The 14,492-nt window shown below is 32.4% G+C and overlaps 2 protein-coding genes across 3 annotated transcripts; one reads left to right on the plus strand and one right to left on the minus strand.

The window, feature by feature from the left end:
• Positions 1-205: 205 nt before the first annotated feature.
• Positions 206-8,345, plus strand: LOC146953960 (CCR4-NOT transcription complex subunit). Of its 2 annotated transcripts, none has more exons than XR_015011524.1 (12): positions 206-478; positions 1,775-1,885; positions 2,899-2,985; positions 3,542-3,595; positions 3,712-3,857; positions 4,000-4,150; positions 4,225-4,419; positions 5,327-5,398; positions 5,537-5,610; positions 5,712-5,842; positions 7,149-7,227; positions 8,106-8,345. XR_015011524.1 is itself a non-coding variant. In XM_085712980.1 (12 exons), exons 1-12 carry the CDS (start codon positions 320-322, stop codon positions 8,201-8,203), a joined length of 1,368 nt encoding a protein of 455 aa, XP_085569106.1. In that variant the 5' UTR covers positions 206-319; the 3' UTR covers positions 8,204-8,345. The 2 variants fall into 2 exon arrangements, 1 of the variants encoding a protein (XP_085569106.1); XM_085712980.1 differs by having other exon boundaries at positions 5,701-5,842.
• A 1,319-nt stretch (positions 8,346-9,664) lies between these two features.
• On the minus strand, positions 9,665-13,556 carry LOC146953961 (uncharacterized). Its single transcript, XM_085712994.1, has 6 exons — positions 13,433-13,556; positions 13,059-13,217; positions 11,326-11,406; positions 11,110-11,235; positions 10,699-10,797; positions 9,665-9,967 (listed from the first exon to the last, which is right to left on the minus strand). Exons 1-6 carry the CDS (start codon positions 13,530-13,532, stop codon positions 9,891-9,893), a joined length of 642 nt encoding a protein of 213 aa, XP_085569120.1. The 5' UTR covers positions 13,533-13,556; the 3' UTR covers positions 9,665-9,890.
• Positions 13,557-14,492: the final 936 nt, after the last annotated feature.

Here is a 14,492-nt window from a genome sequence, read left to right on the forward strand (position 1 = left end):
ATTATTTTTTGACTTTTATTTTAGTTCGTAACAAACGCGCTCAAAATATGAGAAAAAAAAATAGAAATTTTGTTTTTTTTTTTAAATAAAAATAGAAATTTGTTGAAGTGAAGATTAAAAAAAAAACTAACAATTATTTGTTACAAAATAAAAGAAAAGAAAATAATATTATATTAAATTCGCGACATAAGCGTGGTGATTGATTGAAGCGATAACAACAGTAGTAGAAAAGAAGCTGAAAAACCTAACTCCTTCACAATTTGAAATCCTCCTGAATCAATTGTAATCGTGAAACCCTAACATCACTCCACTCGCAAAGATGAGTATACGAAAATTGAGCTTCGAAGAATCGCAATCACTGTATTCGCTTATCAAACAAGATCAACGTCCTCTCAATGAGATCCTCGCTGAATTCAAATCCACCATTCCTCACTCTCGCCATTTCACTTTCTGTTCTTACCTCCCCATCCTCCTTCAGGTATTTATGATTTTCAATTTTTCTAGGGTTTTTATTCACTCTAGTTTAATTCTTTGTGGTTGTTGATATTGTGAATGTAATTGTTTGTTTTTGAATATTATTGTTGTTGTGGTTGTGTTGTTCAACTTGATATTGGGAAAGATTTGAACTAATTGTGAGTTTAATTGCAGTTGAGTTGCTGTTAGTGAATGTTTTGTTATGCGGTGATGAAAATTGATTTTGAGTGAATTGATTTGTTATATGTTTGGTTTTGCGGTGATAAAAATTGATTTTGTATCAATTTAGGGTTTGTTTGGATAAACAGCTTATTTGTAGCTTAAATTGAAGGTGCTAATCACGATAAGCAGTTATTATGTATAAGTTCACATAAGCTATTTCTAATTTTCTATAGTAAAAGTTAAAGTATAGTTAAATTGTTTTGTATGTGTATAAGTTATTTTTATTACTTATGTTAGAGAACTTATGAAAATAAGCTGAAATAAGTTTTATAAAATTGTCGTAAGTTGTTTTCATGAGTTCTTCCAAAGAGTCTCACAAAACTTATGCAAGTAGGTAAGCTCAAACAAGTCAATCCTAACAGGTCCTTATTTTACTTAAAAGTGAGTTCAATGTAAAGTGATTTATGTCTGGATAGTTGAATAATAAATTTCTGTGTAAAAATCATGTTTAGACTCAAAAGATACGAATCCTAGTTTTTTGTTAGAATCAATTATGGAGACAAAATTAATTACACTCGAGAGTAACAAGACATGTCAAAATCAATTGTACACCTCCATAATCAATTTTGGGTGGGTGCTGCAAAGTGCAACCAAACATAGGCTATATTTAAAATTGGTTATGGCTAAAAGTGAGTTGATGATTAGGTGATTTATCTTTGGATACATTCGTGTGAAAGTGAGTTGAACGGTTGATTTGAGTGCAAAGATCAATTTTAGAATAAAAGCTCCAATTTCTAGCTTCAAGTTAGAATAGGGAAAATCAAGTCTACTTGAGAGCAACCAAACATGTCAAAATCAATTCTACACCGCTAAAATCAATTTTGGCTCCTCCAAAAGTGGAACCAAACATACACAACAAAAATCATTAATCTTGATGTCCCGGCCCACATGGCGACCTTTATTTAAAACCTTGATTGTATGTAATTTAGGTATCGTTGTGCTGGGTTTTCCATAGATGGATGGGGATTGCGTTTTGGTGTTTTTATTGTTTGATATTGTTGCATGTGTTTGTTTTTGGCCACTATATTTGATTGGGGATAGTTTTAAATGTTGTTTAATTGGAATCTTTTACATGCAGGACAATAAGGTACTTACCACCACCGAGAGATTAATAGCGTTTGCTCTGCTAGTTGAGGCTTATTCATCCCAGAATCCGGCTTCAAATCCTTTCATAAGCTTTATCATAAATGTAAGCTACTTATTGCATTGCTACATCTTATTTTGTTTAATTATTAGTTTATTGGGCACTACGCTGTTTGTGCAAATCTTAGAAAGTAGAACCAGTTCTTTAAATTAAAGGGAGAAGAAAAAAGTGACGTGCAAGGGGAATCACAATATTCCTTCACGAAGACACAATGAAGAAAAAAAAGAAAAGATGGGTAAACATCTTAAATATAGCTCTACCATTGAAATCAGTTGAAATATTGTCAATATGAGAGATAGTAAATAGCTCAACAAAATGGTAAAATCCGTTCAATAGAAACACATTTGTAGTGTGGCACCATCTAAGAGAACCTTCCTGATGAACCGGTTAGAATGTAGTATGAAACCTGTGAAGAAACTGTTTTTGGAGATACAGAGAGAAACTGCTGATGGAGCTAGAGTGTTGAAAATGCATTATACCTGAACTTTAAGTAACTGCGGCACATGGAGTAAGCATTGGAACCGGGAGTTTTTGACATTAGAAATACTCTGTTTGAGGGAATGTGCGTGGATGCCTGGTTGGGCTTTTTACTAGATCATGTTAAGCTGGAATTTTTTGAGAATATGCCATCTACGAATGAGTTAAATTCACTAATTTGTCCTTAAATTATACAATTAGAATTTGGAGCAAGTTTACTGAGCATATCATATGCCGAATGTACTGAGTTTATAAGAGTTTACGCTGAAGCCAGAAACTTTACAAGTTTATGGTTAAGACTTGCTTATTGACAACTGTGCTAGTGAGAAAAATTGAGTAAATGGAAGATAGTCCAATTAAGAAGGGAGAAAAAGGCATTGTTGAAATTTCATTTTCCATAAAGCAAAGTAGTCTTTGGTGATTGATGTAGCTAATGTTGCCAACTAAATTCAGCCGTTGTTGTAGTTCTTTAACTTATGTTTCTTTCTATCTGCATGTTCTACAATATTTTTTTGAATGCTTCTATAATCTATTTCTGCGGTGTTACTGTTGACGAGACAATGGTAATTTTTTGTTTACAGGCTTCCTGTCATGAAGGGTCCACAAAAATTGAGAAGGCGTTTATTCTGCAACTATTAGGTGTTGATGTATCCCATAATGGCAAAGAGGTATTCTCTTTTGTTGTCTTGAAAACATCTGTGTTTTACACTGTTGTTGCCACTTATCACTTATGATGGATGGCATTATTATTAGGCATGTAAGCAAAAAAAGATTGATAAAGGTGTGCTTTATTAGCCATTGAATTCTGTTTTAGATTGAAAAATTTGTGACTCATTTATAAGAGACTGCTGGTTTGATCATTCTATTATATTTCTTGTCTGTCATTTAATTTATTTGTCTCATTTGTTTGTTGTGGTTTATATCCTCTCTGATACAAGTACCTTAATTAAGCTATCCTCTTTTTAGCCGTTGGATTTTGGTTTAGATTGACAAATTTGTATAGGATGTGTTCTTTGTTGGTTAGACATGGTGTTTGCTTGTTTAACCTTCAACATGCATATAAATATTTGTTTTATGTGTGTATCAGTTATATCATACACGGCATCATGTGTTTTGCTGCTGTTGCATGCCCTATGCTTCCTTTCTCTTGCTTTTTCGTCAAATGTTTTATCTTCTAGTGGTTCGTAGTTTCTGATATGTTTTTCTTTTCTTGGAGGACTGCAGTTTCTTAAACAGTCGGCATCAGATTATGTGACAAGATTTGATCCGTCACTGAATGTAAGTTACTTATATATGGCAAAGTACTTGTACATAATCCCATAATATATCTATTGCACTTCCATAATATCTATATATTCTGAGATGCATTACTTACTTATCTTCTCTGATGCCAGGACTTCCCTTCACTAGATCAGTTGAAGCAGCAGTTTTCTGATAAAGATAATCAAGAACCATATCATCATTTGTTTAAAGATGGTTTTGTAAAAAACGTAGTTCCTGACCCAGACGTTCCCCCAAATTGTGATACAGATTCATCAGAGTATGGCCCTGTTCAGTGGATAGATAAATTTATGAAGCATTTATTTTCATATTTCTTTACTCTTTCAATAACTTTCCCATTCATATTTTAGAATGGAAAATTGAAGATTATGCGGTTGATAATAATGATGGTCTATTAATAGGTTTGATCAGCGACCTGGAACACAGCCTAAACTTGGCACCGGAAATAAAGATGAAGCAGTGGTTGGCTTATTGTCAAATATTTCACTGGAAGGATTGAACCCTCACTGGATTAGACCTCTTCCACCAAGACTCCCGATACTTGATGGCGAGGTATTGCATATTTGTGTCTGCAATATTTTTTTTTTATTGAGGCGTAATTATTCTAACTATTTAATATTCTTCAGCTAGTTTGGGTCAACCCAAATGGTAAACCCTTTCCATCTATGGTAAACGCTTTTCAGCTAGCTGGGGTCAACCCTAATGACTACCCCGAGCTTATGTGGGACAATGGTATGTGCGTTGATACTAGTAGAGGGGCTGCAGTAAGGGACTTAATTGCAAAAGCTCAGAAGGGAGCTCTTGCACCTGTACAGCAAGAGGTGATTATTATTTTAAATCATTAAATTATTATTATAGAAGATGCTCTTTGAAAAAGGAGAGAAGATAAAAAAGCCAAGATACCCAATTTCTGTGTATATCTGTTGAGGATCTCTTGTATGCACCATATAAAAGCCAATAAAAAATCCATAAAGTTAGTTGTCAAATGAACCAAATAGTGGTGTGGTTGCACTACCATAAGAATTTACCCTCATACTCAGACTGAAATCACCAAAGGTAGTTTACATGACTCCGTCTGCGGACCCAGGGTACACCATACCACACATTTAGAATAACAGACAAACAGTCTGCCATATTTGGCTTCTTATAAAATGCATTCGCTGTATATGTAGAAAAAAGGGATTCATCACAACCATTAACGGGGAAATCAAGGGGTGTATATTAACGAATCCATGATCTGTTTCTCCTAACATTTATTGTTTATTACAAGTTGTTGATTTTCTTGTCAATATTTGAAATTTCATACTTCGACATCTTAAGCGTTATCCCACTTCAAGGCAGCCAAATCTTTCTACGCCATAATGACCAATGAGTTGGCAGTAGAGCAGTATAGGAACAGACACAGAACTGTTTTTGAACATCTACCGAACATAACACACACATTTAAGGAAAATATGAGACTTGTATCCTGCAACTTTGTTTGTGTAAAATGAGATTATAAGATGGTCCTCTGATTGATTCATAAGCAAAACATTTTTTTTTTCTTTTCAGTTGGGTTTCCAAGTAATTTTTTTTATTTCTTTAGTATCATACAATATAAATGATATGCTGTACATATTCCTTGGCTCAAATTGAAACATGCAGTATGAAAAGTTATATTGTACCTTGGTTCTTTTCTCAAATCTAAATTATCAAATAAGATGATTTTGATTTTTGTCCCCATTTCAGCAATTCCTTTTGGAGCTTGCACGGGATCCAAAGGTTGTATATCACTGTGGACTGACTCCAAGAAAGTTGCCGGTACGTGTTTTTGCAATTTTTGATGAATCATTGATCAAGTTAGTGTTAGGATCCAGTATGAGAGGGTATTTTAAGTAATTGATTTTGGGTTCCTATCAGTTAGGGTTTGATGTTTTGTTCTTATTTATTCTCTATCAGGAACTGGTGGAAAACAATCCCTTAATTGCAGTTGAAATTCTCACTAATCTGATAAAATCTCCTGACATATCAGAGTATGCATTTTGCCTCATATATCTCTGTCCTTAGCTAATACTCAGTCACTATTATTTTCTTTATTTCTATTTGCTTATTTATGGATACAGATACTTTACAGTACTTGTCAATATGGACATGAGTCTACATTCAATGGAAGTTGTGAACAGGCTTACAACAGCAGTTGAACTGCCGTCAGAATTCATTCACATGTACATCACTAATTGTATATCATCCTGTGTGAACATCAAGGTACTTCACTTTGCCTTTGCTGTAACATGATTTATTTATGCCTTTTGCTGTAACATGATTTATTAATTTTTTTTATTTTTTTTTTTGAAATGGCAATGTTAGTAGTTATTTTTGTTAGAGGGGGGAGTCTCCCACACTCGTATGACATGGGTTGGACATTCCATTCTAGTGTCGGAAGATAAATTATTTTTAGGCTCCAACGTGTTTAGATATGGCTGGTACCAAATTATCATTTTTTTAATGTTGAAGATCAACTAGGGGGTGGAGGTCCTTTAAATTTATTAAATCAGATCCATTTAGCTTTTCAGTAGTAGATGGATCATGGATGAGTTGAAGGTGCTACACATAGTTCATCATCTTGTTTTAAAATAAATTTTTAAGAACCACCGAAATATTCAAATTGTATAATGTCTCTTAGTATTTTTGGTTATGACTCACTATCTTAGGTCTGTGTTTGTGCTTCATAGGCTGTAAGCTTTTCATATTCTGCAAAACAATGATATTATTTATCACAAGAAGAGTTTGCTTCTATACGAATGAAGTTGCTGAAATCTGTTTTATTCATAGTTGTAGATTTTTGTAGGGATATTAGATTTTGAGTTTCTGTATGATATTTCATGCACTTGTGAAGTTTGCATGGTAAACTTTACAAGTGTAAGATCATGGGAGAATTTCGTTAGACAAATGAAAGTAAAATAATTGCTCTTGAAGCAACATGTTAGATCTGAAATTAAACGAAAACCGCCACCAATCTATTTGCTGTCTTCTGGTATCATAGATCGGCTTTCTGAATAGAAAATACATGCTTATCTGTACATGATCTGTGCTTATAAGTTATAATTGCGCTCTTACCTAAACCACCCCTATATGTATGGGTAAGTCAGTGTACAATGTTGACCCCCACTCTCCACATCTGGCTTTTTATTTTTCTACTGTTTCTCTGACCTTCAAGTGATCTCTTATTCTAAACATTTATGCAAGATCCTATGTTGAATATGTTGAGGCTTATTCTTATTTTCCTATGCCACCATTGAATACTTTTCAGTTTGAACTTATTTTTATGGCATTCAATAAGTTTTATTTTGAAACGGTTTATATATTTTAATATTACTGTTTTTGCCCTGCAAATCTCTTGTTCCTTTATATTTTTTAGCATTAGGACTAGTATGTTGTTTGTATCCATACAGATATGCCCTAGAAAAATGCAAATTTAGAATTGGTTTTGCAATTTAAAATTTAGTACATTGTATCCATACTATTGCTATTTTTGCAATTAACACCTCAGCTTTCTACCTTTTTCCCTCAGGATAAATACATGCAGAACAGGCTTGTGAGACTTGTTTGTGTTTTCCTGCAAAGCCTGATTCGGAACAACATTATTAATGGTGAGTTTATCCTGTTTTTCTTGAACCCTGAAAACTCTTGATTGGGAGGCATTTTCTATTTTGTGTATAAATTGCCGAACTTAGAGAGACCGGGGTTTGCGTTTTATGTTTATCATCGTAATTATTAATTGCTTAATAATTCAATATTTCTGTTGTTATATAAGTTAATTATTGCTTAATTTTGTTTCTAGCTACATTATTGTCTTAAAAAATATGGCTCCAACTTAAATAGGAAATACGGATAAATTGATGACAAGTAGCTAGTTTTGTCTAGATAATTTATGAATGAGTGTAAATGCATTTGTCAAATTGTTTGAAATTTGTAAAAAGCTTTTGCGAAGGTTGTAAGTGACAAAGTTCTTAGTTGAAGGCACATAGTTCGAATTCTTAAGGTTGTCCTTGTTTTTAACATATCTTGAAATATTTCTATCACGTGAAATTACATGTAGCATGCTCTTGAATTTCTATTTTAGTATTTGAAAATGGCACAGATTCAAACAGATTACCTACAAACTGTCGTTATTGGGTAACCACTTCACTGGATAATCACACAAACCTTAGGCAGAATTATAATTATAGAAATATTAGCATTAACTTGTTACTTTAACCATGGTTGTTAGCCCTATGTCATATTGGTTTCTGCGCTTTGTTTGTTGTTTATCCACAATTATTGATCTGTTTTGGCTAGTCTTCCTAATGTGTTAAGAAATATAAAATATTTGTTGATAACATGTAATACACTGGGATTTCCTTTATTATTAGTATGCTAAGGATTATTCTTAGTATTCTATTTTTGTATATTTATTGACCGACACATAAAAGAGGAATTGGAATGTGGCAGCATGTAATTTATTTTTGTTGATGATCCTACCTCGCAGTTAAAGATCTGTTCATTGAAGTTCAAGCATTTTGCATTGAGTTTTCGCGGATTAGAGAGGCAGCTGCGTTATTTAGACTTCTCAAGTCATTGGAATGAGTACTGATTTAGCCTGTCATTTTTTTAACTCATCTCATGTCCTACCATTTCAAGACTTCTCTGTAGATATGTTTCTACCTGACCTTGGTAGTGCAATTGTGTACTTTCATATTATGGAAAATAAAGATCTTCTTTAACTTTATTTTCATTTAATTAAGGTTAAGTTTACGGGTTTTAGTTTTGACGGGATTAAATTAATGAGTTAGACCTTATAGTTTACTCAAGTTTTTATTTAAGTTCCTTTAGCTTAAAATGATGTAGAAAGAGCCTTGTAGTTTCATTGTGTTTTTGTTGAAACTTCACTCACTTTGTCAGACCTCATGTTTCAGTTCTCTCAAAATGGAAACCCTATTATATTTGTTTGTTTTTCCCTTACTTTCATTTGCAACAAATTGGTCACCAAAACAATGGACCCAGGAGATGCAACTTGTGAATTATACATTTTTTTCTTCCAACTTCCTTTGCTTTCTAATGCCTTCAGTATTACAGTCACTCCTTGCACTACACACTTAAGAACAATGAGGTTCAAGAAACTGGATGACCTTGATAAGCAACTAAATTTGGCTACATATTTGAAGCTATTGGGGAACAAGTGTGTAACCATTTTCGTGTGTTTCGATGAAGACTTGCGAACCACACAATGTCCTCAAATAGTAAATATCCTCTTGTAAAAATCAACTGACACCTGCACAACCACTTTTTCAACCGTCTGCAAACAAATTTTTGTAACGCAATAAATTCAATTGTTTGTAACAAGAAATCCAAATTTTTTTAATAAAATGTTTTTTTTTTGTACAATAATAAAATGTTTTTTATTTTGAAGAAATTTAATTTCCAGAATGTAAATTTTATTCTTGAATTTTGTTTTGGGAAGATATTTTGTTATTGAAAATAAATTGTATTCTAAAAATTTGTCATGACTTGGTTTTGAACCCCGACACCTCCATCTATATATAAGTTTATAATGGTTTTGTCATTTCGTTTATCTAAAAAAAGGGTATAAGGGGTCTTCTTCAAGATAGAATTTCCCTTTACTTATTTCGGAGATTGCTTTTGAAAATCTATGATGTGTTTTACAAATACATTTTGGAAGCTCTATTTCAAATTCTTTGAGTGTACACTAATTCATCTCGATCATTTTTTTTATTAATGAAAATTTAGAATGAGAGGATGATGCCCCCAGTTCAAGGTAAGGAAGACATTCTAGCTTAAAGAGCACTTACAAAGATATTTATATTTATCTCCCTCTAAAAGCATTAACGGGGCTCAAACCCGTAATTCATCTCGACCATTATAATTTGAGATAGTTGACACATATTACATCTTTACTAAATTGTTTTTATATTATCATCACCGTTGATTTCTGTTTGGACTTCGGACGGTCAATATCAATAAATGAGCCACGCATTTAGAGCATGGAATCTAATCTAATCAAATTAAAAAGGAAAATGCTAAGGAGTGTTGGAAGCACAAAATTTGTAACACCCTCCATCATCAATGTCAAGTAGAATAACTGTACATAGTGAATGAAGAAAAGCTAGGAAAAAAGCATATCATATCCATAATATCTCTTTTGTACTAGATATACTTAATGACAAAATGTATCGTGTGATTAGACCCTATATTATCACCAGTCCCAAACCAAAGGCAAAAAATGAAAAGCTTCTAAAACCATCCAGATACTGTCCTAGTGCAACTGTATCTTTGCCATCACCATAATCACCAAGACCAGCCAAAGGGACCTTCCTTGTAGAATTGAGACAGCTGATAAACACAAAAAAATGAAAGTATTATCACATGGGAAATATATTGAGTAGGATTTATACTATGTATCATTATCATTTCATACTAAAGACGTGCTGGTATCTGAAACCGACATGATATTGACTCATAGTTATATTCAATCATTTTTTTTTTCTCAAATTATCATCGGCATCTACACGCCAATATCTGTGTTATGGGTTCTATATGTGTTGGTGCTTCATAGGATTTTTTTTCGACAAGTTATTTTTGGCTTGAGAAATCAGAAGAGGTTAATTTTGATGCACTGTTGGTTTAAAATTTTCTACACAATCAATCACAAACCATTTTTGTATGACTTTTAAGGCAAATATAATAAAGTCATAGTCTGAACTATCAACTATTGATTAACAATTAACAATATAAAAATCTTTACTTTGTCAAAGCACGTCAATTAAATCCTTAGAAAACAATCCTAATCTAATTGCAATTTGGATAATAATTGTATTACTGTACCATATACCTGCCAAAAGAATTAAAAAAAAATGATTTTTCAACAGTAAAGTTGTTATGTACCTTGCTAGGTTTATTTAGTTACTCAAAGTTCAACCTTTCTTAATATTTTAGAATTTAAAAACACATATACAAGGACTTAATTAAAGACTATCTTAATGAAGCTAAAATTTTGTTTAGAAGAAACCTAATTATGAATTGAATTACTGACTTAGCCATAAAATTGTGAGTTGTGACCTTACCTTCATTCTTACTGTCCTCATTTAATACTGGTGGTGGAGCAGATGATGATGAGTTTGACATTGATATTCCAAGGTCAGAGCAGCCCATGCCAATGGAACCTTCAAATTCAAATTTAAAATCTCAAGTTATTTAATTTCTACTACTTTGGCACACAATATGATGTAACATATATCATTACATTTTAACATGTTAACCAATCACAGTACTAATGATTTTCCAGTTAAACTTTGATACATTGTGAGTGTAAAAAAATTCACACTATCACCAAATCACAACCAATTAGGTGCTTAACTTAAAAAGTAGTTAAGAATTAAAGTCAAATTTTACATTTTATGATCTGGTGATTATTACACTGACGGTGTATATGAATTAAGGACATGATTTTAACTGAGTGAGGCTTGTAATCTTACATTCTCTGAAGCAAGGAAAGGTAGTGACATTGAGGAGATTGTAATAGCTTGTATCGCATTCACAACTATAGTTGAACGTCGATGTCTTCTTGCATGAGCCACCTCCACAGTCAACCCAATGGCAAGCTAGAAAACATATGAAAAAAACAATATAATAGCAGAAGAAAAAAAACCAAACATAAAATTGAGATCCCTATAGTTATATCTTTGAGTTACCATCAAATATTGATGCATTGGATTTTTTTGCTTTTTCTGGAGCAGGGGCTGGAGCTTTGGAGCAAGAGTAGTCCAATGTACCTAAAAAATAAAAATGATATCATTTCAACATCCAAGAATATTAAATATTTTTAGCAGTCATGAAGTGAAGTCATTATATAAATTTTTTACAATAGTAATCTTCATTTATGTTTATACAAATTAATTAATAAATGTTTCATAAAACTACAAAAATAGTTTTACATCGCGGTCACAATCCTTGATATTGCGAAAAATTGTGGTCAAATTAGTCTGATATGGTTACAGTTGTGACTGGAGACAGAGAAAACATTGACGTCGCAGTCACAATTGCAGTTACGGACTTTGCTATTGGCACAACAGAAAAATACTGGTGCTCATTAGTATTGCAAATTTCCACCATGCAATTGTATAAAGTTAGAATCTGAAAATATTTGACACAAACGTTGCATTTCCATTGCTGGTTTAGTTGTGTGTGATTAGTGATCTACAATTTTGATTTTGACTTAAAGCTCTCACTTAATTTCTTCCAAAAGCAAATGAAAGTTTGGACAGATTATCATATAAATGTATTAATCATCTACTTGACCTTTTTATAGTGTGATTAAACCTTATTACAAATTTAAGATAAACCATGTTGAAAATTAAGCATTTGTAACAATTACTATTTTAGCATCTTACCTGAATTACACACTGACATACAATCCAAGCATATCAAGAAAATATCTAGAATTAAGGAAGAAAAGTTTGGTAAAACTTTCACCTCCTTTGTTATTAGTTGATTTCTTGGTTCTAAACATTTCACCAAATACCATGAACCTTTTCAATCACACACAGATGCAACTAAAACAGACAACAACAAGAAACATACCACATAAATCCTTTTGCTTTGCAAAAATACACGTTTCGATAAACGGTTCATTATCAACCCCTTAATCCTTCTGGGACACTATGGACGCATTTCTCCAATTGACACCGTTGAAGGAATCAATGTTGGACTTATAAGTGCTTATAAGTACATACGTATAAGTTGTTGATATAATAAAAGATAAAATAAAGCCAAACTATTCCTCAAAAAAAAAATAAAGCCAAACTATTTTTATATAAGATATAAGTTGTTTCCATAAGTTATCCTAGAGATATTATAGAAATAAGTTGAAAACAGATTATGGTAAAACATGTCACAAGCTTTTTACATAAGCTCTCTCAAACATTCTCACAAGTGCTTATGCCAGTAGATAAGCTCAAATAAGCCAATGCAAACATGCCTAAGTGTTACTCTGTTGATATAGACATAGTGTTGGATACATGCTTTTTCCACACATAAAAATCTCCATTTAGATGCACGACCTAGTTGGATTGATTGATTTGAATTTATCCACTAGCATAAGCATTTATGAGACTACTAGAAAAAGATTATTGAAACAGCTTATAACTTACATGGAATCAAACTATTTTCATATAAGCCCAAGTAATTTTCATAAGGTAACATGGAGAACTTATGGAAATAAGCTAAACACACTTTAGGGACATGTAATAAGCTATTTAATTTCAATAAGTTCTCCCAAACAATCTCACTGGCACTTTTGCGTACGGATTAGCTCAGATACGTCAATCCAAACAAGTCCATAATTTATACATAAACAGAAAAAAGCAGTATAAAATAGTGAACAATACTTTTTATTAGTGTCCAAGAAAGAGGAAGGAATTCTTACAATTAGGAATGATGCAAGGAAGAAACTTCAATCCCCCATCATCACCGGAATCAAGAGCTTTCTTCCAACCATGATCACACTCACATTCAAAAGGGAAAGTACTATTCTTAGAAGGTTTGCATGTTCCTTTCCCACATTCCACTTCTTTGCATACATCATCTGAACTCAAAAACAAAACAAAAACAAAACAACATGTCAGAGAAATTCATAAATACCATATACTATATTAACAAAATAACAAAACTTAAGATGACCCTTTTGATGATCCTTCATGAAATCACAAGACCCTTAAATTAAAAACAATAAAAATAGTATCTTAACACACATATCCAATCAAAGAGATAAGAGTATATAAAGGAGAAAGAGTTACAAACCAAAGATAGGAGAAAGCAAAGGAGAAAGGAAGTCACTTTTAGTTGAAAGAGGTTGAAGAAGAAGAACTGCAAAAAGAGGTATGAGACTTGCAAAAGCCATTTTTAACTTTAGAAAGTAATTAACAGAATTCAGATGTGGGGACTTTATGTATATATAAATGAATGACTAGTTAGGCAAGTTTGAAAATGTAACATAAATTTGTTAGGTTTTTAATGTAAAGGAATAGTAGGAATTAATTTATTATAGTTGAGAACGTGGCTATATCTGAATAGGGTATGTGTGAATGAACATTGAACAGAGTGGGTCGTTAGTTGGAAGTTGAGTGTTCGACTTTGACATATCTATTAGATTGCGTTTAAGGTCGGTACCAATCATGATGTTGCACGTAGTTACCAGTCATTAAGGTTTTTTTTTTCATGCAACTGGCCTATGCTAATTTGACGTGACTGTATAATGATCTTTAGAAAAAGTCAACCTGCTTAATTTTTTTTGTCAAATATGAAAGTTTAAGCGATAAGAGTATTCTGATTGTGTTAAGCTTTGTAACAATAGTAAAGGTCTCTAAGTAGTCTATGTCATAGGTCCGAGTAAATCTTTTGGCAATTAATCGAGCTTTGTATCTTCCGATTGATCCATCGGGATTAAACTTTATTGTGAGCATGACTCAAGGAATTCGTGAATGGTTCGCATGATTCTTGTATTCTCTTCTTGCTATTTGTTCCTTCCAATCAATAGACAACTGACATATTAACCAAGAGCTTGGGAAGAACAACATTTGAATACTTGATCAGCAAGTTGAACATAATTGTGAACATAATTGATATTTACGCACCAACTTGAAAGGGTGTTGAAATATATTCCAACTTGAAAGGGTGTTGAAATATATTATTATTATTATTATTTCTATTATCCTATATATGGTTACTTATCTATCATTAAATCATTCATAAAATAATGGATTTGACTCGGGTATTTTCTACTATAAAATGAGGTCATTCTCTTCATAAAAAAATTAGCACATTATCACCCATATTGTTTTTCATTATTATTTTTATTATC

Source organism: Medicago sativa, chromosome 1, assembly GCF_051527215.1.
Source record: "Medicago sativa cultivar Bolivia chromosome 1, Bolivia_mono, whole genome shotgun sequence".
NCBI classification, from domain to species: Eukaryota; Viridiplantae; Streptophyta; class Magnoliopsida; order Fabales; family Fabaceae; genus Medicago; species Medicago sativa.